The 25,615-nt window shown below is 45.2% G+C and overlaps 1 protein-coding gene across 2 annotated transcripts in view; it reads right to left on the bottom strand.

The window, feature by feature from the left end:
• Positions 1-25,615, bottom strand: part of PARP6 (poly(ADP-ribose) polymerase family member 6) — a 154,334-nt gene that overhangs the window by 12,202 nt on the left and 116,517 nt on the right. The window contains exons 16-20 of one of the 2 annotated variants that reach the window (XM_075345538.1): positions 25,421-25,469; positions 24,513-24,625; positions 23,143-23,215; positions 6,631-6,700; positions 2,589-2,668 (exon numbers count right to left, since the gene is read on the bottom strand). In XM_075345538.1, coding sequence (XP_075201653.1) covers positions 2,589-2,668; positions 6,631-6,700; positions 23,143-23,215; positions 24,513-24,625; positions 25,421-25,469 — 385 coding nt within the window. The remainder of the gene's footprint in view (positions 1-2,588; positions 2,669-6,630; positions 6,701-23,142; positions 23,216-24,512; positions 24,626-25,420; positions 25,470-25,615) is intronic. The other variant, XM_075345539.1, reaches the window with a different exon arrangement.

The following is a 25,615-nucleotide window of genomic DNA, read 5'->3' as shown; positions in this document are numbered from 1 at the left end:
GTATAAGAGGGGTTATTTACAGGGGAGAGTTTGTCAGTGACGCCACTCGTGGGTTGCGGTGATGTTTTGTACACCGCCGCTGCCTTTGTATGAGAGGCCCGGGGCTGATGGCGCGGGGACAGCAGGATGGTATCCCCTCCACAGGTAGGGGAGGTGTAGTCCCGGGGCCCAGGTGTAGGTGGAGTGGAATGCTGGGGTGCAGTCTGCGGGGATGGACTGTATGATACCGGTGTACTCACTTATTTGAATAAAGTCACACAGAGTCCAAGTAGTAAACCAAGTACCGTAGCCTACAGAGGGGTGTGCTCGGGTCCCGCACACCGGTGAGCAGAACAGGGGCCCTTCCTCCTGCACTTCTGTGTTGATGTCTCGTGTGTTCACTAGTCCGCATGGAACAGGAAAAGTCCACTCCCGGTGTCTTTGCTGTGGGAGCTGTCGCCCACGAGATCTGACCCTTGGGATTTTTGCAGGCACTTGCCAGGAACTAATGCTGTGCAGGTTACCAGGACAATGACGCGGCGGTCATGTGGTGACGTCCGCGATCATGTGACTGGGACACATATCGCGAGATTGCGCGCTCAGTATGATTCAGCCCGGAAATAAAAGTCACCAGGTTTTTGCTACCTCATCTGAGACCAGCATAGCGTAGGAAAACAGACCAAGACTCCAATGATATATTAGTTTACCGGGTGCAGCAGCTGTGACACAATCAGTGTTCTTAGATGTAGCTTGTAGCAGAGCTCACAAAGCTAACCGCACCAATACCACGGTTCTCTGTGTACATTGTATAATAACAGTCAGATGCTTATCAGAGGAGGTGACATAGCCAAACCAGAGCTGTGTGCGCTGTAGTAATTGCAGTGATTATCTCCTGGTAATAAAACAATCATTGTGTGGAAACAGTGCACAGCCTAATAAGAGACACATCTCTGAATTCTGTGTTTTATCTCCTACATAATGCTTTCCGCAGATTACATAATAAAACCCTGCTGACAGATTCCCTTTAAGAATCTAAGTCGTCATCACTGTACATGCAGACATAATTGGGTCCTGTTAGATATCATTAAAAAGTTATTCCCAAAATCACAATGTGGTCTTATAACAATGCACAGATATTCACTCATTTGAGCCAATATTACTCATTGTTCAGTCTGCCCCATTTTGCATATACATGCTTATTATCCCTCTCTAAAGAATCCTCTCCATGCTCAGTTTACCCTCCAGATGCCATTGAAACCTTCCTGCTGTAGTTTCAGTGTGCTTGGTCACTCATGCGCAGTGCAGCATCTGCTCTGTTTCCACCTCTGACAGAGTGTATTATACCGTTAGAACACATTCTATGCTCCTTTACACTGTATACTCGAGTCCAGTTTCCTGCCTTGCCGATTTTATCTGCTGCCATCTACATCAGCATAGCTGCCCTTGTTTTTCTAGCAGAGCTCAATTCTCCTGCAAAATTCTACAAATGAGCTTGTATTAATTAATTAATTAGGTGTATAGCTGAGCTGTGCTTGTTGCTGACAGCTGCTAGCTCTGCTAGAAACCAATTTAACATATCAATGATGTAAAAACACACATGCAGCTATACTACTGTAGATGTCAGAAGAAAAAAATAGTTATGGAAGCTACTACACATGAGTGGAGAGGGCACAGAAGCAAAAGGTGAATTTTAGATTAGCTTGATGATAACTCAGAGAGAGGTGGGACCAGTCTGGACAACACAGGGGAGGGTGAGAGAGGTGTGCAGCACTGAGGAGAAGCAGGGTGCTATTGGGAAATGTAATTTTAGCAGTGTAAGAATAGGACTGCAAATTCAACTATGTGAAGCTGAATGCTCCAAGGGACAGATGGAGATTACAAAAAAGAGCACAAGAGTTCATGAAAGATACTTTATGTTGGGCTTAAGGGCACTTTACACGCTGCGATATCGCTATCAATATCACTAGCGAGCGTACCCGCCTCCGCCGGTTGTGCGTCACGGGCAAATCGCTGCCCATGGCGCACAACATCGCTAACACCCGTCACACATACTTACCTGCCTAGCGACGTCGCTGTGGCCAGCAAACCGCCTCCATTCTAAGGGGGCAGTTTGTTCGGCGTCACAGTGACGTCACTAAGCGGCCACCCAATAGAAGCGGAGGTGCGGAGATGAGCAGGACGAACATCCCGCCTACCTCCTTCCTTCCTCATTGCGGGCGGCCGCAGGTACGAGGTTGTTCCTCGCTCCTGCGGTGTCAGACGTGGCGATGTGTGCTGCCGCAGGAACGACGAACAACCTGCGTCCTGCAACAGCAACGATAATCGGGAATGGAACGACGCGTCAACGATAAGGTAAGTAATTTTGATCGATAACGGTCAATCCTGTGTTTCACACGCAACGATATCGCTAACGAGGCCGGATGTGCATCACGAATTCCGTGACCCCAACGACATCTCGTTTAGCGATGTCGTTGCGTGTAAAGCAGCCTTTAGTCTTTATATTAACAATATCTAATTATTTACTGTGCTTTGTGAAAAATAATGTGATTGTAGAAATAACCCTTTAATTAGATAACTAAGCACTTTTGATTAACACTTTCATATGTTACCTGAGGAATAGTGTTCATTCGGTTATATCTCTGCACTAGCTCATCCTTAGATGGCATTCGATGTTGCCCCTTCCCCATACCTGCATAAAATAAGTAAAATAATTATTTTCTGCAAAAGTATCTAAAAATACCGGTCAGTGGTTGTTACTAAATAAGTATAATAAACATTATTTCTGTTGTCCTACTTAATTCCAACTATTTGATATCAGCTTACCATGAGTTCAGTAACTCTTTTATCAAACAAAACTTACAAGAGGAAACTAAGTACACTGTCACTGAGACAGCACAGGAGATCACGGAGATATTGTACCGCTGCCATCAATTTGTCAAGAGCAGCACTCTGCTGTCTCCAAATCATCAAGAAGTCAATGACGTATATTGACCGATGATTAATTTATGATGCCGCAACTGTTTCCACTACTAGGCCAATTATTTGGAAGCTCATAGTGAGGGAATAGTATATAGTATATATAGAACTGATTCCAATGCATGGAATATATATATATATATATATATATATATACACACACACACACACCTTGGTATTGTCCCTGCCAACCCCACAATATACAAAGGAAGGGAGAACCCCAATGAAACATGGAACAATCCTACATGGAAATGTATCTTCCTGGCATTGAACAAGGATCATAAATTTGACATTTGCTTTTATTAACCCAAGCTACAGCCACATACTACCCTTTGATGACTCATAACAATGCTGGTCATGGGATGTGGCTTCAGTGTCTAGAAAATTACATCTCCAACTTTCAGGTTATCCTTACCTCTAGAGGTCCCAGGTGGAATATTTTTTTATTAAATATATTTCCTATTTAATATAATAATTTTACCTTTCCATAAATAAGGAAATATGATATATACATTGTCATCCATCTGCCCGACATTAATTTGGAGCTCATAGGCAGGACTAACAATTATGAGAAAATATGTATGTTCTTCCCCTCATAACCATTATGCTGAAAATGTGCCTCCCATAAATTTCGGATTGATATCAACCCCATTATTCATCACTGATCACCGGTGACACAGGTGACACATTTGATGCTTTTCAATCCCTAGTAAAAGCTGGTCACTGGTACAATCCTGGAGGGGAGCTATGTTTCACTGAAGTTGATGGCCAGGGTGATGTGGAAACATTACAGGGACACATTTTTGTAACAGTCAAAGAGATGGGTGGGGCTCCTGTTCACATAGCTCCACTTTAGGGTATGGTCTAGGAGGTACAATGAAGACCTCTGGATTCACTCAGTGTTTTGTGTGTATGGAGGTGAGCAGACCTCCAGAGTTGTGCTCATACTAATATATAACTGAATGTTATTCTTGAGCGGGCGAACCCCGCAGTTAATTGGACTGTTTAAGCACTATTTGTTTAGGTTTTTGCTTGAAGTGTCAGCTTTCCCTCTCTTTTCCCCAGTTAAAATTAATTCAATATGTTTCATGCCATGTGGAGGAAGGGGATGTCTCCTATCCACAGATGCCTTATGGATTTTAATTTCTCTCTATGACATACACTATCTTTGTACTCTATGATTTTACAAAACAATAGATAAAAATACGGTCCGTAGAAGGTCTTAAAATTAGGGAAATTGAAACTCAGATGAACCACAACACATGACAAATTACACTTTGATATTATTTATTTACAAGAGACTAGGATAAAATGCAGAAGCAGTGTGTGAAAATTAAGTACACTCCATGAATCAATTGCTTGTTAAGCCACTTTTAACAACAATAACTTGAAGTAATCATTTTCTGTATGACTTTATCAGTCCCTCACATTGTTTTTGAGAAATTGTGGCCATTCTGCTTTGCAACATTGCTAACTTCATTGAGGTTGTTGTGTATTTGTTTATGCGCAACTCTTTTAAGATCCCACTTCAGCACTTCAATTGGGTTCAGATCTGGACTTTGACATGGCCATTGTAAGACCCTGCAATTCTTTTTTATTTCAACCATTATTGATTAACATTACTCTCCTGTTGCGTGACCCAGCTATGGTCAAGTTTTAGTTCTTAGATAAATGACCTCATATTTGACTCTAGAGTACTTTGGTATACAGGAGTTCTCGGTTAAGTGAGTGACTGAAAGGTGCAAGGATGCTAGGGGCTGCAAAACAAGCAAAAATCCTCACACCTCCACCACTGTGCTTGACAGTTGGTATGAAGCTGCTATGCTTATATGTTATGTTTAGTTTTACGCAACTTTGGTGCAGAGCCTTATGGTAAAATATCTTCAATTTGGTCTTGTCTCTCCAAAGGACATTGTTACAAGCTATACATGTACTGTCATAAAATTGAACATCTAACACGTTATCTGAGGCCCTTAGTGTCTGAGTCATAGTTGTTTTTTTTTTTGCTAGTATAGTAAATACTGGGATGACTGTCAACTATCTTGTCAATTTACACTTGTGATTAATCTTTCTCACTGTAGAATGAACTCCAAATAGTTTAGAAAAGTCCTTGTAACTCTTTCCATATTGATTACAGTAAAAATTGTTTCTCTTAGATCATTGATTATGTCTTTACTTCTTGACATTGTGTGAACACAAGCCTGAAGGATCAAGAACAGCAAACTGTGAAAAACATCTGCTTTTATAGTTGTGGTCATATTTGCCCATGAACAATGTATCAAAAGCATTTGATTAACAGCAGCTTAGTGCTACTTTCCCACTTAATTCAAATGGAAAAATTAAGGGCGTACCTAATTTTTCACACACTGCTTTTGCTTTTTGGCCTAGTCTTTGTTTAATAAATAATAGCAATGTGTAATTTGTCAAATATTGTTGCTCATCTGAGGTCGTATTGACCTAATTTTAAAACATCATATGAACCAGATTTTATTTTATTGCTCTAATTTGAAAACTTAATAAAGACCAGATGTTTTTTTTTATTGTCCTAATTTTAAGGCCTTGTGCTCATGTTGCTTTTTTATGCTTTTTTTCATTCTTTCTTTCCTTGCTTCCTTTAATCAATAAAAGCAAGGGAAAAGCATCCATAAAAAATCTAGGAGAATCGTGATTTGCTATACGCACATTGCTTCTTTTTTCCTTGCAGTTTTTGTTGCAGAAAACAGAAGCAGCGTGTCAATTGTTTCTGCATTTTTTTCCTGCTTTTTCACCAATTGACTTCAATGGAGTCAGTGAAAAATGCAGCAAAAACGCATGTGTCATGCACACGTTGCTTTTTTTTGTGCATTTTTGTGTGCTCTTTTGACGTCACTGGGGTTCCCTGCAGCCATTTCATCATTTTGTGGTCTTTACCGCGCGACCATGGCATAGGGAACTCCGGTGAGGTCACAAGCTGAATTGAGTTCATGTTGGCGGATCACCAGGGCTTCCTGCAGATACGCCGGCATGAACTCGTTTCACTTTGTGATGTCACCAGGGTTCTCTGCACCTAGGCCTCACGGACTTTACCACGGGACCTTGCTGCATGGAACTCTGGTGATGTAGGTGCCCTGGTCTGTGAGAAGATCCTCAGTAACGACCCAGGGTGACCATGACAGCGATCAGCTCCCTATGGTCGCATTACAGGGACCTGATCGCCAGGTAGAAGTAAGCGATTTCTCTCCTTGCCTCCTGAATACTGTGATCACACTGATCGCAGCATTTAGGGGGTCAAACTGCCAGGAGCAACGTGGGCACTGATCTTGGCAGCGAGAGACAGGTCCCGGCTGTAAAATCAGCTGGTGACCCGGTGGCAACCGCAGAGGTATGTACAGCGCCTGAACCCCCGTGGTTGCCATGACTAAAAAATGCAGAAAAAGAAGCAGGAAAAAAGCATGTGAAAAAACGTGCAAACGCAATAAAAAAATGCATGTTTTTCATCTCCTTTTTTCCTGCTAAAACATCTTTTTTATGTGCAAATTTTCTGCACATAAAAACGTCTGATCGTTAAAACCATAGAATTAAAAGAGGTTGTAATTAGTTTTTCCTCATGACTATATATTTTATGCACAATATATATACAATATGTTTAAACTACTGTATGTACATACCTGACATCCATTTTGTTCTAAAACCTACCTGAGTATCCAAATGAAATACTGGAGATGGGACTAAGGTATATTCCTTTTCCATATGCTGCTCCGTGCAACTGTAAATACATCACAATTACAAGTCAGACTCAGTAATATCTTACACACATGTGAGCTTACGTTACATGCCATACTCCATCAACTGACTCATACTGTATGTTGTTGAATATTAGAGGACATGAAAAAAACAATGACTATTACTCAGTTCCGAGTGAGCTGTCAGTCCTAGTGTCTTGACATTCTTATAGCCTCCGCTCACAATGCTGCAAGCAGTGACTGAAAATGTGCGGGCAAGCCTGTCTGACTGAAAGCCAGTGGCTTCTGGGAGAAATTAAAATTTACGTTTTTTTCTCTCGGGTGCCGCACTTTAAGTATAGCAGCCAGGCAGCTTCGTTTAACTTTTAAAGTGTTATCTGACCTGACAGATTCCCTTTATGTTGAGATTTGTTCTTTTCCTCTTGCAATAGTAATGTGAATTTCAGACTTGCTATCGCCTTCCTTCCTAAATTAGAAGCCAAGGATTTGTAGCAAAATTAGATTTACTGGAAAGTTTAGCAACTAGGAGAAGTTTCAACCTATTGCTGAAATTAAGTTTTTACATTAAATATTGTTGAGCACATGAACATTAGCATCAATAGACTGACTCAGACTTTTGTATAAACATAAGCTTGTCATGCTCTTGTCGCGGGCGGGGAGGACGCCGTTGCCGCGCTCTCTAACGCTGCTGCGGCTGCTGCTGCTCAGTGGCTCGAGCGGTGGGCCGGATCTGGGGACTCGAGCGGCGCTCCTCGCCCGTGAGTGAAAGGGGTGGTTGGTTTGGGGGATTTAGTCCGTGACGCCACCCACGGGTTGTAGTGAAGATAGGCACCACCGCTGCTGGTGACGGGAATCCCGGGAGTGATGGTAGGGAGCAGCTGGGATGTTGTTTTCCCCCTCCGTGGGTAGGGGTCGGTGGTCCCGGGGCCCGGTGGTGTGACGGGGAGGCAGGGTTGGTGAGGTGCAGGGTTGCAGGGACAGCGCGGCGTGGTGCTGGATGGCACGGGTGTACTCACTCAGTAAGAGATGCACAAAGTCCTCGGTAAACCAAACGGCTGGATGGACGGGTCCCGCAGCCGGCTGCAGTGTCTCTCCTCGGACAGGTGATGGCAGCTGTCTTTCCCTGCACCTTTGTGTACTTGTTTGACTACGGTGGATCCCCAACGGTAGTCCGCTCCCCGGTGTATGGATGCCGGAGGAGCCCGTTTGCCCGCAGGCGCTGGCCCTTGGGTCTCTAGCCTTAGGCGGTAGCTGTATACCCTCACGGTGTGGGCTGTTGCCTTTTGACGGGTCTTTGGCTGTTAGGAAACCCCTGGGGTTCCTGTCACACTCGGATTTGACTGTTGACGGCGACTCCAAGCCTAGTCGGGGTCCGATGGCCCTGCCTGTGTGTGCTGACTTCACTTCGCTCCCCGGTCGGTACCGGCAGGCCAACGTCCGACCCCGGTCCTACGGTTACGCGTTGATTTACCACTCCTGCAGACGGCCACCACCGTTTGCCAACCTTGTTGTCAGTGCCTGGGCCCCAAACCCAGACACTCTTCACTTCAACCTCCTCCACTGAACTCCTGAACTCAACTGTCACTTTTCCCACCTCCAGGCCTGTGAACTCCTCGGTGGGTGGGGCCAACCGCTTGGCTCTGCCCCACCTGGTGTGGACATCAGACCCTGGAGGGAGGCAACAAGGGTTTTATGTTTGGCTAATGTTATTGTCTGGTGGGGGTGTGTGAGTGTTACCTGTGACGACCTGGCTAGTCCAGGGCGCCACATTCCCGCTTGGTGAAATGCAGACCGTCCGCGGGCTGCCCGTCCATCACCGGTTTTATTTTTTTTTTCAAAAACTGTAAAAACATAAATAACATGTCAACATATCAAAACACAAGCATTTTTGTCAGGTCACTTCAAACGTTGCACATAAAAACAATTTTAATAATGACGGACGGACGGATGTCTTCCGCTCTCCCACCCAAGCAACCTAGCCCTGATGCTGCCCCTAAGAAGTGGGCAGCACCATTTGACCCCAGTCCAGGTTCAGGCTGCCCGAGCGGGAACGGGTACGGTAACTCGCACCCGACTGTCACTTCAGAGGACCCCACGTCCAGGGGGGCCCCTGACCCCCGGAGGATGGCCACCGGTCCTGGTGGTGGCCGGGCCCCAGCCTGCTCTGCTGCGAGCCCTTCCTCCAATCTGCCTCTCCGGAGACGGCAACGGTTTCCATCCCACAAAACTATTTACAAGCCCACCAGTTCGTGGGTGGCCTGCCAGTTCTCGGCCATGTTCATGAGCAGTTTCTCATGTGGGTGGTAAAAACACACAGAGTCCCTCCAGGGACAACTTGCCGGCAACGTCCGGGATAATCACTATAGCTAATCAGATGATCTTTTCGGTTGATTTTTGTCATTCATTCTGCTGAGGGTCCCAACAGGGGACAACTTGCTTGCAACGGAGGACCGCTGCCTTTATTGCTCACTTCCGTACTCCTCACCCGGCTCCAGGTGAAGAAACACGGGTTCCAGCCCCTCCAGCGCACGGCAGGCACGACGAGGAAGGGCTGCCTGGTATCCATTATTTCCGCTCCGAGGGATGTAAGTGGCCTCCATGTCATACAAGCCGAGGACTCCCTCCTCCTCCGAGACAGGCTCCGTGTCAGCCCTCGAGCCGCTGTCATCTGACTCCAGGAGGTTAATGGTGGGACCTGGCAGGTCGGTTACGGTTTCCAGCTGAGCCCAGACTCGTGGCTCCTCAGTGGCAAGTGACCAGTCATTGGTCGGTGTATGGAGGTCTGCCATCGTTTCTTCTAAGTCACCCGCTCCAGCTATTGATTGGCTGGCTTCCTCTCGGGCCTCCGGGCCCTGGCGGGGCAACATCGGGGACGGCGGCCTGAGCGGGGTTGTACGAGCGGTCAGCACAGGCGATGGAGCGGGCCCTGCTGGGGCCAGGGGTAGACCGTGTCCTTCAGCCACAGCGGCCGGTCCTTCAGGGACACAAGGGCGTGGGTCACTCACCAGCTCCTCTAGCATGGCCTCTATTTCATGCGCTCGCACGACCGCAGCCAACTCCTCCATCTCAGCGGTCCAGCGATCTAGCAGGTCCCGTACTTGGGCCTAGTTACGACAGCACAACAGCATCACTTGGGTATTCAGCCAAGCCGCTGTCCCGGGGGCAGGCTCCGGAGACTCAGGCCTCTCAGGTGGTGCGGACATTAAGCGGCTTCCAGGAACCGGGTAGCTTCGCAGAGTCCTGGCGTCCCCGCTTTCATAGCCTTGGCTACATTAGGCAGACACACACCCGCCCCCCTTGGTTCTCTTCACCACTTCCGCTTGTTGGGGGCGGGGCTTCGCTTTTGCGCCTTCCCTGCTCGGAGAAGACGCTCGAGCGGGAGATTTTCGCGCCAAAGATGGCGGCGCTTCAAAATTTTCGGCCAGACGCCGCCGGCGGAGATCACAAGGCGCACTTCTACTGGTAAGTAGATGGGTTCAATCCTGTTCGTGATGCCAAGTTGTCGCGGACGGGGAGGACACCGCTGCCGCGCTCGCTAACGCTCGGGTCCGGCGCTGCTGCGGCTGCTGCTGCTCGGTGGCTCGAGCGGTGGGCTGGATCTGGGGACTCGAGCGGCGCTCCTCGCCCGTGAGTGAAAGGGGTGGTTGGCTTGGGGGATTTAGTCCGTGACACCACCCACAGGTTGTGGTGAAGATAGGCACCACCGCTGCTGGTGACGGGAATCCCGGGAGCAATGGTAGGGAGCAGCTGGGATGTTGTTTTCCCCCTCCGTGGGTAGGGGTCGGTGGTCCTGGGGCCCGGTGGTGTGATGGGGAGGCAGGGTTGGTGAGGTGCAGGGTTGTAGGGACAGCGCGGCGTGGTGCCGAATGGCATGGGTGTACTCACTCAGTAAGAGATGCACAAAGTCCTCGGTAACCCAAACGGCTGGATGGACGGGTCCCGCAGCCGGCTGCAGTGTCTCTCCCTGGACAGGTGATGGTGGTTGTCTTTCCATGCACCTTTGTGTACTTGTTTGACTACGGTGGATCTCCAACGGTAGTCCGCTCCCCGGTGTATGGATGCCGGAGGAGCCCGTTTGCCCGCAGGCGCTGGCCCTTGGGTCTCTAACCTTAGGCGGTAGCTGTATACCCTCATGGTGTGGGCGGTTGCCTTCTGACGGGTCTTTGGCTGTTAGGAAACCCCTGGGGTTCCTGTCACACTCGGATTTGACTGTTGACAGCGACTCCAAGCCTAGTCGGGGTCCGATGGCCCTGCCTGTGTGTGCTGACTTCACTTCGCTCCCCGGTCAGTACCGGAGGGCCAATGCCTGACTCCTGTCCTACGGTTCCGCGTCGATTCACCACTCCTGCAGACGGCCACCACTGTCTGCCAACCTTGTTGTCAGTGCCTGGGCCCCAAACCCAGACACTCTTCACTTCAACCACCTCCACTGAACTCCTGAACTCAACTGTCACTTTTCCCGCCTCCAGGCCTGTGAACTCCTCAGTGGGTGGGGCCAACCGCTTGGCTCTGCCCCACCTGGTGTGGACATCAGACCCTGGAGGGAGACAACAAGGGTTTTATGTTTGGCCAATGTTACTGTCTGGTGGGGGTGGGGGTGTGTGAGTGTTACCTGTGACGACCTGGCTAGTCCAGGGCGCCACACTCTCATAAGTGCACGTCATTGTGAAGAGAGGTAGAGGAGATGAGTTACAACCACAAGTATTGTGAATGGGGGTTCATGTGTTATTTACTGTATATATAGTTGTAACGTGCACGGACAATGTAGGGGCAGCGAGGGGGATTAGTGGACCCACTGAACCACAGGGGGGACCCGGACAAACTGTTTAGTGGGAGGGGATTAACTAAGCACCCACTGAGAGGCGGACGCCAGCTATGACTCCCAGGGCAGTGACGGGGACTGTGGCAGCTGACCCCCAGGACAGGTGATGGATTCAGGAATAGCCGGGTAAAGGTGGCGTGACTGAGACAGGCTGGACAGGTGGGTATGTACAGGATAGCAAGGATAGATAGGTATGGGAAGACAGGTACTAGAGACGGACACAGGGATAACAGGGCAGGAGCACAGGACCTGATAACTAGGTAGGTAGCATACTGGAGACTGACTGACTAGAGGCATTGCGCAGGCACCTCCCTTAAATACACTGTGCCTCTCAGTCATAGACTAAGAGACATTTCCTGGAAATAGTACATCGGCCCTTTAAGAGGAGGGCCGTTGTGCGCGTGCACATCTTAGGCCATGTGCGCACTAGATATTGACTTTTTCTTAAGGAAAATCTGGACCCTCTGAAAGAATCCCGCACCTGCGGTAAAAAAATAACAACGAAATCTGCATGCGGTTTTGCCGCGGTTTGGTGCGGATTTGCCACGGTTTTCCTACAGGTTGGTCCCTGCGGATTTTTACCATTATCTATGGCAAAAACCGCAGGTACCTGCAGAAAAGAAGTGACATGCACATTAATTCCGCAGCGGAAATTCCGCGGGTAAATCCGCAGGTTTAAAAAAACGCAGTGTGCGCACAGCATTTTTTTATACCCATAGGTTTTGCTGGGGAATGACTGCAGAAATGTTAGACACATTTTCTGCAGCAAATGCGCGGTAAATCCGCAGAGTGTGCACATAGCCTTAGGTGCACTCCTGGGAACCCTGTGTGCCATGTACAGGCCCCAGGAGGGGAAGGAGGCAGCAGCACACGTGGATGGACGGGAGCGTGCAGGGAAGGACGCAACCCAGCTGGGGCAGAGAGTAAGTCGGCATCCCTGCAGAGAGGCCGGTGTTACAGTTATCAGATTTCACTGTAATCATGTCTGTGATGCTGATGACGCTGCTGAAAAGTTTTCTGTAACTATTAGGATGTGTGACACTGATGTAATAGCCAGAAAAATCACAAGATTTCTTCTTTTTTTAATATAGATAGCGATATGAAAAATTGAAAACATACATTTGCAAAAGGTTTTTAAAAATACATATAAAATTGATTAAAAAAAAAACATTTTCTGGTGACACTTTTAGTTCATAGACTCTTTATGGAAAACTAGACAGAGGCATTATCTGAAACCCAGTCCACTCAAGTATACAGTCATGGCCAAAAGTTTTGAGAATGCTACAAATATTAATTTTTACAAAGTCTACTGCTTAAGTTTTTCTAATGGCAATTTGCATATACTCCAGAATGTCATAAAGAGTGATCAGCTTAACAGCAATTACTTGCAAAGTCAATATTGGCTAAGAAAATTAATTTTAACCCCCAAAACACATTTCAACAGCATTGCATTCCTGCCTTAAAAGGAGCAGCTAACATTGTTTTAGTAATTGTTCCATTAACACAGGTGTGGGTGTTGATGAGGACGGGGCTGGCGATAAATCAGTCATGATTAAGTAAGAATGACACCACTGGACACTTTAAAAGGAGGCTGGTGCTTGGTATCATTGTTTCTCTTCAGTTAACCATGGTTATCTCTAAAGAAACCCATGCAGCCATCATTGCTCTGCACAAAAAGGGCCTAACAGGGAAGAGTATCGAAGCTACAAAGATTGCACCTCAGTCAACAATCTATCGCATCATCAAGAACTTCAAGGAGAGAGCTTCCATTGTTGCCAAAAAGGCTCCAGAGCGCCCAAGAAGGACCAGCAAATGCCAGGACCGTATCTTAAAACTGTTTCAGCTGCGGGATCGGACTACCAGCAGTGCCGAGCTAGCTCAGCAATGGCAGAAGGCTGGTGTGAGTGCTTCTGCATGCACTGTGAGGCGGAGACTCTTTGAGCAAGGCCTGGTTTCAAGGAGGGCAGCAAAGAAGCCACTTCTCTCCAGAAAAAACATCAGGGACCGACTGATATTCTGCAAAAGGTACAGGGAGTGGACTGCTGAGGACTGGGGTAAAGTCATTTTCTCAGATGAATCCCCTTTTCGATTGTTTGGGACATCTGGAAAACAGCTTATTAGGAGAAGAAGAGATGAGCGCTACCACCAGTCTTGTCTCATGCCAACTGGTAAGCATCCTGAAACGATTCATGTGTGGGGTTGCTTCTCAGCCAAGGGAATCGGCTCACTCACAGTCTTGCCTAACAACACAGCCATGAATAAAGAATGGTACCAGAATGTCCTCCAAGAGCAACTTCTCCCAACTGTCCAAGAGCAGTTTGGCGCCCAACAATGCCTTTACCAGCATGATGGAGCACCTTGCCATAAAGCAAAGGTGATCACTAAATGGCTCATGGAACAAAACATTGAGATTTTGGGTCCATGGCCTGGAAACTCCCCAGATCTTAATCCCATTGAGAACTTGTGGGCAATCATCAAGAGACGGGTGGACAAACAAAAACAAACAAATTTGGGCAAAATGCAAGCATTGCTTATGCAAGAATGGACAGCTATCAGTCAGGATTTGGTCCAGAAGTTGATTGAGAGCATGCCAGGGAGAATTGCAGAGGTCCTGAAGAAGAAGGGTCAACACTGCAAATATTGACTTGCTGCATTAACTCATTCTAACTGTCAATATAACCTTTTGGTACTCATAATATGATTGCAATTACATTTCTGTTTGTGATGTAAACATAAGACAAACACAATTAAAAACCAGAGGGCAACAGATCATGTGAAAAAATAATTTTGGTGTCATTCTCAAAACTTTTGGCCATGACTGTAGTTGTAGTAATTCTAATGTTTGTATATTCTGCACTGTGCAAAGGTTTTATGCAGGTGTGGAAAAGTGGTACAAAGTAATAATGCTTTAAACAAATTGAAGTAGTAATATTTTTTTATCATTGATTAACAAAATTCAAAGTGAAAGAACAAAAAAGAAATCTAAATCAAATCTATATAGGATGGGGCTGCCCTGTCCCTTCAAAATAGCATCAAGTATTCCACATGCACAAAGTCAGGGATTTTGTATCATTAAAGTCAGGTGTATTATTATTAACTAATTATACTAAAGAGGTGATAATAATAATCATTTCATATTTAGGGTGAAAAACAGTAATTATCTGAAACTGAAACAGTTGTGAAGGAGGCCTAAAACTGGGTAAATAACAACCAAACTTCTACAAAGGTGAGCTTGTGGAAGACAGACAGTGCACAGCAATAAGACACAAGGTAGTTATACTGCATCAGCAAGGTATCTCCCATACAAAGATTTCATAGCAGACTAGTCAGATGTGTTGTCCAAGCTCTTTTGAGAAAGCACAAGATATGAGCAATGTTGAGGACTGTAGATGCAGTGGCTGACCAAGGAAACTTAGGCTACTTTCACACATCCGGTTTTTGCTCTGTGGCACAATACGGCGCTCTGCAGAAAAACCACAACTGTTTTTTTTGCCGCCGGTTGTGGTTTTTTTTGCATAGACTTACATTAGTGCCGTATTGTGCCGCATGGGCTTGCGTTCGGTCCGGTTTTTGCCGAATGCGGCAGATTTAGCCGATGCCGCGGCCGGATGGAACGTTGCCTGCAACATTTTTTGCTCCGGCAAAAAAAAAACGCATCGCGCCACATCCGGCCGCTGCAGCGCATTTTTCAATGCATGCCTATGGACGCTGGATGCGGCGCGATGCGGAAAAAAACCCGCATCCGGCCGCCGCATGCGGTTTCTTCCACTGCGCATGCTCAGTAGCGTGCCGCAACCGGAAAAAAACGGACCGGCCGCATGTAAAAACTTATGCAAAGGATGCGGTGTTTTCGCCGCATCCGTTGCATAGGTTTCACTGCCGGATTGAGCCGCACGGCTCAAACCGGATGTGTGAAAGTAGCCTAAGTGCAGTAGATGAAAGACACATCATGTTTACTTCTCTTTGAAGTTGGAAAATGTCTATCAGAGGTGGCAGCAATCAGCGGAAGCATGCTACACCCATTTGTTGTCTGAAGAAGTCTGTCCAGGAGTGGTCTCAAAAAGAATTATGTCCAAAAACCATACTGTTGCCATGGAAATAAGGCAAAGCGACTCAAGTATGAAAACATAGGAACTGGGGTGCAGAAAAATTGCAACAGGTGTTCTGGACTGATAAATCAGTGTTCACGATACAGTGTTGGCTGTAATAGAAGGCAGTTTGTTTGCCAAAAGGCTAGAGAGCAGTACAAATATAAGGCACTAGGGAAGGATGGTGGAAGTACCTTGCAAATTTGGGACTGCATTTCAGCAAACAGAGCTGAGAATTTGATCAGTAGTAATGAGGTTCTCAATGCAGAGAAATACAGGCAAATACTTATCCATTATGCAGTACTATCTGACCATGGTCTGTGTGATTTGTTAAGTGGGATTTTCTAAGTGGGCAATCAGAAATATTCCAGAAATGTAATTCATAATATATCCTCCTGAATGCTGCCACCTCTTTTGACCTGACAATTCATCTGTTTCATCCACAGGTATGTGATACTGTTCCAACCACTGCCATTCCCATTGAAGTCTATCCTTTCCTGTATGTTATTTCTATTGGTATGTGATACTGTTCCAACCACTGCCATTCCCATTGAAGTCTATCCTTTCCTGTATGTTATTTCTATTGGTATGTGATACTGTTCCAACCACTACCATTCCCATTGAAGTCTATCCTTTCCTGTATGTTATTTCTATTGGTATGTGATACTGTTCCAACCACTACCATTCCCATTGAAGTCTATCCTTTCCTGTATGTTATTTCTATTGGTATGTGATACTGTTCCAACCACTGCCATTCCCATTGAAGTCTATCCTTTCCTGTATGTTATTTCTATTGGTATGTGATACTGTTCCAACCACTGCCATTCCCATTGAAGTCTATCCTTTCCTGTATGTTATTTCTATTGGTATGTGATACTGTTCCAACCACTGCCATTCCCATTGAAGTCTATCCTTTCCTGTATGTTATTTCTATTGGTATGTGATACTGTTCCAACCACTGCCATTCCCATTGAAGTCTATCCTTTCCTGTATGTTATTTCTATTGGTATGTGATACTGTTCCAACCACTGCCATTCCCATTGAAGTCTATCCTTTCCTGTATGTTATTTCTATTGGTATGTGATACTGTTCCAACCACTGCCATTCCCATTGAAGTCTATCCTTTCCTGTATGTTATTTCTATTGGTACGTGATACTGTTCCAACCACTGCCATTCCCATCTGAATTTCATATTCTTCTAACTCTTTGTTCTTGTTTCACACCTGTCTATTTCTTCTGCATCTTAAGTAGTTCGTTTTGTAGCTGTGAAGTAGTCCAAATGTTTCTCTTAGTTTGTACTTACTAATTTACCCCTGGTGTGTTTCTCAGAGCTCTCTTCCTCTATCCCCCTCCCTTCTGCTCACACCTGAGTCATTTTCTAGGCCTCTAGAGTTGTATAAATATGTTTGCACAGGTCTGTTCTGACCATGGTCTGTGTGATTTGTTAAGTGGGATTTTCTAAGTGGGCAATCAGAAATATTCCAGAAGTGTCCCAGAAGTGACCAGAAGGTGAGCGTTACATCCTTAACTGTTTGTCACTTGCATTTTGTCCCCTACACTCTTTCATATTCCCATATGTAAACCTTACTCTCACCATGTTCACCCATGCCCTCACAGTCTTTGCTCCACTCCTCCTCACTCTCCTTCGCTATCCCCCAACGCCAGCACTCGCCAAACAAATATTCATCTCCCCTTCCCTTTTACCTCCCCACCTGTCTTCATCTGCTGACCTGCTCCTAAATCTCAGGTCTCTCTTAATAACACGCAGATCATGCCGTCCACTCTCCTTCTCCCACCTGCTCTCCCTTTCTCTACTTCTCCTCACTGCTGGTGACATATCTCCCAATCCTGGACCCCCCCAGATGGGACACTGCTCTCTACCACCCCCCTATCTCTCCACCCTTACTAGTAACTACCGCAACCTCTCCAATATAAAACCCATCCCCCTCTCACCCACTCCACCGCCCACTCTCTCTGGAGCGCTGTGGAATGCCCGTTCGGTCTGTAACAAACTGCACATCATTCACGACCTCTTTACCTCTAGCAACCTATCCCTTCTAGGCATCACTGAAACATGGCTGACACCATCCAACACTGCCTCCCCTGCTGCGCTGTGCTACGGTGGCCTTCACTTCTCCCATACTCCTCGCCCTGGCAATAGACAGGGTGGAGGAGTGGGCCTCCTTCTTTCTAACAACTGCAGCTTTAACCCAATCCCACCTCTACCCTCCCTTGTCCTGCCTTCCTTTGAAGTGCACTCTGTCCGCATCTATTCTCCTTCAAACCTCCAAGTGGCCATCATATACAGACCCCCAGGCCCTACCACTTCCTTTATCGACCAGTTCTCTGCCTGGCTTCTACACTTTCTCTCTGCTGACATTCCCACTATCATCATGGGTGACTTCAACATCCCCACTGACACCCGCCAGTCAGCAGCCTCCAAACTCCTCTCCCTTGCTTCATCTTTTGGTCTATCTCAGTGGTCCACCTCTGCCACCCATAAAGATGGACACACATTAGACCTTATCTTCACCCGTCTTTGCTCTCTATCTAACCTCACTACCTCCCCTCTCCCTTTATCTGACCACCATCTATTGACCTTCTCTGTTCTGTCCTCCTCACCTGCCCCTCCTGTCCAGCACGTATCACACCCTCGCAGAAACCTCGCACACGTCAACATACACACCCTTTCTGACTCTATCCTACCACTGTCCTCCATAACTTCAGTGCACGACACAAACCGTGCCACCACTTTCTACAACACCACTCTCACATCAGCTATTGATTCAGTCGCTCCCCTTGTGCACGGCAGAGTGAGACAAATCAATAGACAACCCTGGCACAACAGCCTCACTAAAAAACTGCGGCAAGTGTCTAGGGCTGCAGAGCGGCGCTGGAAGAAAACGCACTCCCAGGAAGACTTCACCACATTCAAAAATGCAATTCACACATTTCGCTTGGCCCTTACCTCGGCTAAACAGGAATACTTCAGAAACCTCATATCCTCTTTAACACACAACCCCAAACAGTTATTCAATACTTTCAACTCCCTCCTTCGCCCACCACTGCCCCCTCCAACCTCCCTCATTTCCGCAGAAGAATTTGCCACATATTTCAAAGAAAAGATCGACCAAACCAGACAAGTCTTTTCTGCTCAACCACCACAACCCCTTCATATAACAGACCACTGCTCCTCCCCCATAAACTTCCTCTCCACTATCACCGAAGGAGAGCTTGCACATCTTCTCTCAAAAGCGCACCTCACCACCTGCGCACGTGATCCCATCCCAACCCACCTCCTCCCCAACCTCACCACTATCCTAATTCCAGCATTAACCCATCTCTTCAACCTATCTTTAACAACTGGTACCTTCCCTTCTGCCTTTAAACATGCAACAGTCACACCCATCCTAAAGAAACCTTCCCTCGACCCAACCTCTGCTGCCAGCTATCGCCCCATATCGCTACTCCCATTCGCCTCAAAACTCCTGGAACAGCATGTCCATGCTGAAATTTCCTCCCACCTCTCCTCTAACTCTCTCTTTGACAACCTACAGTCCGGCTTCCGTCCACATCATTCCACTGAAACTGCCCTGACAAAAATCACAAATGACTTACTTACTGCCAAAGCTAACAACCACTTCTCTATACTCCTACTTCTAGACCTATCCTCAGCCTTTGACACTGTTGACCACTCCCTGCTACTACAGATCCTCTCTTCCCTTGGTGTCAGAGACCTCGCCCTCTCTTGGATCTCTTCATACCTCTCCAACCGCACTTTTAGTGTCTCCCACTCCCACACAACCTCTTCATCCCGTCCTCTTTCTGTTGGTGTCCCTCAAGGCTCTGTCCTGGGACCATTACTTTTTTCTATCTATACATTTGGCCTGGGACAACTCATAAAGTCCTATGGCTTCCAGTACCACCTATATGCCGATGACACTCAGATCTACCTCTCTGGCCCAGATGTCATATCTCTGCTGTCCAGAATCCCAGAGTGCCTATCGGCTATATCTTCCTTCTTCTCCTCTCGCTTCCTAAAGCTCAATGTGGCCAAAACTGAACTGATCATCTTTCCTCCATCTCACCTACACTCTCTACCTGATCTATCTATTACAATAAATAACATCACGCTCTCCCCAGCACCCAAAGTTCGGTGCCTCGGAGTGACCTTTGACTCTGCCTTGTCCTTCATACCACACATTCAATCCCTCACCACCTCCTGTCGTCTTCAACTCAAAAATATTTCCAGAATCCGTCCCTTCATCAATTCTCAATCTACAAAAATGCTAGTGCATGCTCTCATAATCTCCCGCCTCGACTACTGCAACATCCTCCTATGTGGTCTCCCTGCTAACACGCTCGCCCCTCTCCAGTCCATCCTTAATGCTGCTGCCCGACTGATCCACCTCTCGCCTCACTACCACCCCGCTTCTCCTCTCTGCATGTCCCTTCACTGGCTCCCAATCTCCCATCGTATCCAATTCAAACTACTAATACTGACTTACAAAGCCATCCACAAATTGTCTCCTCCATATATCTCTGAACTAATCTCTCGCTACACTCCAAAACGTAATCTCCGGTCCTCCCAAGATCTCCTTCTATCCTCCTCTCTCATTCGCTCCTCATGCAACCGCCTCCAAGACTTCTCCCGAACATCCCCAGTCTTCTGGAACTCACTGCCTCAACACGTCAGACTATCTACTACACTTGCAAACTTCAAACGGAACCTAAAGACTCATCTGTTCAGAAATGCCTATAACCTTGAATGACCTCACTGCCCCACCACCGTGCGGAGCTGCCGCCCCACCACCGTGCGGAGCTGCCGCCCCACCACCGTGCGGAGCTGCCGCCCCACCACCGTGCGGAGCTGCCGCCCCACCACCGTGCGGAGCTGCCGCCCCACCACCGTGCGGAGCTGCCGCCCCACCTACACCCCACCTACTGTCTCCTCCCCATAATCCTATAGAATGTAAGCCCGCAAGGGCAGGGCCCTCTTCCCTCTGTACTAGTCTGTCTACTGTAACTTGTATATGTATTTTGTATGTAACCCCCTTCTCATGTACAGCACCATGGAATCAATGGTGCTCTATAAATAAATAATAATAATAATAATTGGCTTCAAATTTATTCTGCAGTAGGACAACGACCCCAAACATACAGCCAATGTCATTAACAACTATCTTCAGCATAACATCTCATTCAGACAAGGGCTGTCCAAGTTAAGATCGCATAGCACACTGACAATGTCTTCTCAGGGGCTGAGTGACCGTGTGAAAATGATCACAGCACGCACTATTCTTTTTCAGATGACACTCACCTATTTTCTATTGTCCACAAAAAAATCGGATCCCATACTGATCCTCTGTATTTTATCCATTTTTTTTGTATACATTGCCTTTATTTCCATTATGGAAACATTGCTGCTATTATTAATAATTTTTAACATGAAAATCTGTTTTTGATCATATGCATTTTAAAATGCTGATACATAAATAGGAATGTCCCACGAATGTAAAAAATGTACACACGGACGGAATAGATTTTCGTCTGTACCAGGTCTAAAGAGAATTAAAGAGTTCTGAAAGTGATGATATGGACCCCACAGATCTATGATCTCAGCCTCATTGAGACTATCTTTGCAGAAAATAATAAAAATATCTTAAAACATTCTCCCTCTCTCTTATTAATCAGGAATTTGGCAAATATAAATAATTTTGGTTCCTAATTGACCTAAAACGGGAAAGTTATATTCTGATTTCATGTCAGATAGTGAGAAAAACATGCAGATGGGTCTTTATAGATAGTGGATGGAAACTTATGGTTTCAACTGTAAATTCCTTAAGGGGTCTAGATTCTAAAATGGAATGACTTGTGAGGGTTTCCGTCAGGATTTTTGCAAACACGAAATAGTGTCTGCTATCTATACCAGCCAATTTTACATTCCAAGATTTAAATAGCACTCCTTCCCTTCTGGTCCTGCTGTGCACTCAAACAGTAGTCTTCCACCCATATATGGGGTATCCCTGTACTCAGGAGAAATTCCACAAGAAATGGTCCATTTTCTAATGTAACCCTTGAGAAAATTATGATTTAAGCAGTATTTTTGTGGAAAACATTTTTATTTTTTCCTTCCACATTGCTTTAGCTCCTGTGAAGTACTTAAAGGGTTAATAAACTTTTTGAATATTGTTTTAAGCACTTTGAGGAAGTAAAGTTTTTATAATGGTGTCATTTTGAGGTATTTTTGTCAAAGTTACTTCAAATAATGATAAACTTTTAACCCTTCTAACTTTTTAACAACATAAAAAACATATTTTGAAAATGCTGCTTATGTTAAGTATACATGTGGAAAATGTTATTTGTTAATCATTTCGTATGATATAACTATCTGGTTTAAAAGCATAAAAAAAATCAAAGTTGGAAAATTGCAAAATGTTCACTTTTTTCGTAAAATGTTTGTTATTTTCATAAATAAACACAAATCATACAGATCAAAATTTACCACTAACGTGAAATACAATGTGTCACCAAAAAAAACAATCATAAAATCACTGGGAAATATTGAAGTGTTCTAGAGTTATTACCACATAAATTAACTGTGGTCAGAATTGTAAAATTTGGCCTGCTCAGGAAATTGAAAACAGGCTCAGAGGTGAAGGGGTTAAATACCTAAAAGAATTAAAGGGAACCTGTCACCACTTTTTCAGCCTATAAGCTGCGGCCACCACCACTGGGCTCTTATATACATCATTCTAACCTAACATGCTGTATATAAAAGCACAGGCCGCTGGGTAGAACATAAATAACACTTTATAATACTCACCTAGAAGGTCACTCCGGTGCACAACAGTCGGATGGGTGGCGCCGTTCTCTGGGACCGACGCCTCCCCTTTCGGCCATCTTGGTCTCCCTTATTCTGAAGCCGCGGTGCATGACGCGTCTACGTCATACACATGCGCCGTCATTGAGGTCCTGCGCAGGTGCACTATAATACTTTGATCTGCCCTGAGCAGAGCAAATCAAAGTGCGCCTATGCAGGACCTCAATGCCGGCGCGTGTGTATTACGTACACGCGTCATGCACCGCGGCTTCATAATAAGGTTGACGAAGATGGCCGAAAGGGAGGCGTCGGTCCCAGAGAATGGCGCCACCCATCTGACCAGTCTGCACTTGAGCGACCTTCTAGGAAAGTATTATAAAGTGTTTTTTATGTTCTACCCAGCGGCCTGGGATTCTATATACAGCAAGTTAGGTTAGAATGCTGTATATAAGAGCCCGGTGGTGGTGGCCGCAGCTTAGAGGCCGAAAAAGTGGTGACAGGTTCCCTTTGATGTGATTATGTTGTTTGAAGAAAACAGATGGTCACAACAAATATTGATTGTTTTAGATTTCTTTTTTGTCAATTTGCTTTGCAATTTACTAATTGATAAAATTAAACTATAGTATTAATACCTTTATTTTTGTAAGCATTCTTATTTCTTGGCATTTTTTCCCCACACCTGCCTTAAACTTTTGCAAAGTAGTAAACTTTTTCAACGAGAGAAAAACTTACTTGCAGTTTGGTGTAGGATGCGTTAACCAGTCCATTCCGCAGAATAGAATGCCAGTTCTCAATATGAGAGCCGCTGATTGGAAGAAAGACAAAACAGTAAACTGTGGCAATAAACTAACAAGAGGCATAATACATACTTAGATGTAAAACTAGGAACACATCTGTGCTGCAGTAGTTATTGGGAAGCTACATTGCAGATTTTGTCTTTTTTAACAGAACAAATAATGCAACATATTGCCTGCTTTTTAATCTTACACAATGGATACCCAACATAAATCCATCATGTAGTAGTAGAACATAATAACGGAACTGAATATTGACACTTATGGAACTGTTTCTATTGAACATTTTCTCCCTATATATCGATCTTAGGCACTTGTACGCTATCCTCATAGCTTCTGTTGAAAACATGGCCAAGCCAACAATGCCAAAGTCATTTCCAAACAAATCCTAATAAAACAATGAATGAACAATCCTGAACATGGCCAAGCCATATATAGTACTGAATTCCCACGACTGATGTAACCTATAGATGCAATGCCAGATCTGCAATATTCAAGGATGCATGTAAACACAATCAAGGAGCGTATTACAAGTATATAATAAAACTAGCTGTAGTACCCAGCGTTGCCCGGGATAGTAACTGTCTCTCTGTCTCTCTCACTCTCCCTCTCTGTCTGTTTCCTTCTTTGACTGCCTGTCTATCTCTCTGTCTGTCTCCCTCTCTGTGTGTGTGTTTCTGTCTGTTTCCCTCTCTATCTCTGTATGTCTCTGCCTCTGTGTGTCTCTGCTTCTGTGTGTCTCTGTCTCTCTGTGTATGTCTCTGTGTGTCTCTGTGTGTCTCTGTTTGTGTGTCTCTGTTTGCATCTGTCTCTACCGATGTATTACCTCACACATAAGCTGTCTTATACTAAGAATGTCCTCCATTGCCTATAGCAACCAATCAGAGCTCTTACTAATGACCTGTAGCTGCCAGCTCCATTGACTTTAATGTAAGCAGGTTTTTGGTGAATAACTGTAAAGCGCGGAGTTACATTTTCCCTCAAAACATAATCTATGACATTCCCTGAGTCAAATGATGTGACTGTGCAAAATATTGTAATTGTAAACGTGATGGTGCAGATTCCTTTAGCAGACATACCAGTCATACATTCACACACATACACACACACACACACACACACACACACACCCATACACTCAGCTTTACATATTAGATACTTTGGCAGGTGACCTTATTTTTAAACAAAGTACAGTTCTACAAAAAGGATATAAAAAAAAAGGGGAATCCCAGTGAAATTTTCATTACTTCCATGCCTCTACCCCTTCCACCTATCCCTTAAGTTATTTCCATCCCTCCTGTTTCTTACTGAAAGGCGAATGTGCTTCCGTAGAGTTTCTTGGCAGTTCGGAATCGAGCTTCCTTGGCTGGGGGGCTACTGAGCAGCAAAAACTGATGTGAAGTGTGCATAAACTTCAGCTGCTACCACAGGATTATGGAAGAGAGAACCCAGGTGAACAAAAAAAAGATAAAAAAAGGCAGGTGTAAGTTGTGTATACAAATATAATAAGTCCCCGTAGGGGAGAAATACACAATGAAAGCGGGCCATATACATGTAATAGATGTTGGTCAATTGATTGATTTGATAGTCTACAAATGTGACCCGGCTCCATCCATACTCGGTTGGACTTATTGTTTATTTCAACAGAATGGATATAGTAAGCCACTGCCAGACCCCTCTGACTTAAGTGTATTTAGTGCGAAAACAAACGATCAGGCATATTAAAGTTCAACATACCTAATCCTTCTTCAACAGGGATCAATTGGGAGATCCCCTTACATATTAGATCATGAATAGCACTTATATGCTAACCTATGTATGAGCGTATAATTGGCACTTGTTAGTGATTTTCCTTAAGTTCAGGTCTACAAATTTTGATTTTGGTCCACTTTTAGCCTACCCTTTCTTCCCTTCCTCTTCCCCTTCTTTGTTATTTCAACAATATTTTTAAGAATGCATTTTAAATACTTCAATTACCCCCTCCCCTGTTATTGTAAACCCCTTAAAATTTTATAAAGTATACAAATTTTAATTTTGGGTCTGACCAACTTAAAAAGTTTAGATTTCTGATTGTTAAAAAATAACATACAATTGATTAAAGTTGTGGTAACATACAGTTCTACCAACATAGAAGTTCCACACTTCTAACATTAGGACCTCACATAAGCCCCCAATAATATCTCTTCATATAGACTGTACATTGGTCAAGCACTTACCCTGCTCAGGGGCAATTTTACAATGTGGGACCTATTACTGGAGATTATCCTGAAATAAGACAAAATAATTATCTTGGAGAAATACAAGCAAAATCAATGTTTTTAACAATCTATTACACAGGTGTTAAATGAACATGCATCATATTGCTACCCAAAACCTACAATCGCTTCCATCATTGATTGGCAATCTGTGGA

This window comes from Anomaloglossus baeobatrachus, chromosome 4, assembly GCF_048569485.1.
Source record: "Anomaloglossus baeobatrachus isolate aAnoBae1 chromosome 4, aAnoBae1.hap1, whole genome shotgun sequence".
NCBI lineage: Eukaryota > Metazoa > Chordata > Amphibia > Anura > Aromobatidae > Anomaloglossus > Anomaloglossus baeobatrachus.
The sequence above is the reverse complement of the archived record's forward strand: the minus strand, read 5'-3'. Positions and strand labels throughout refer to the sequence as shown.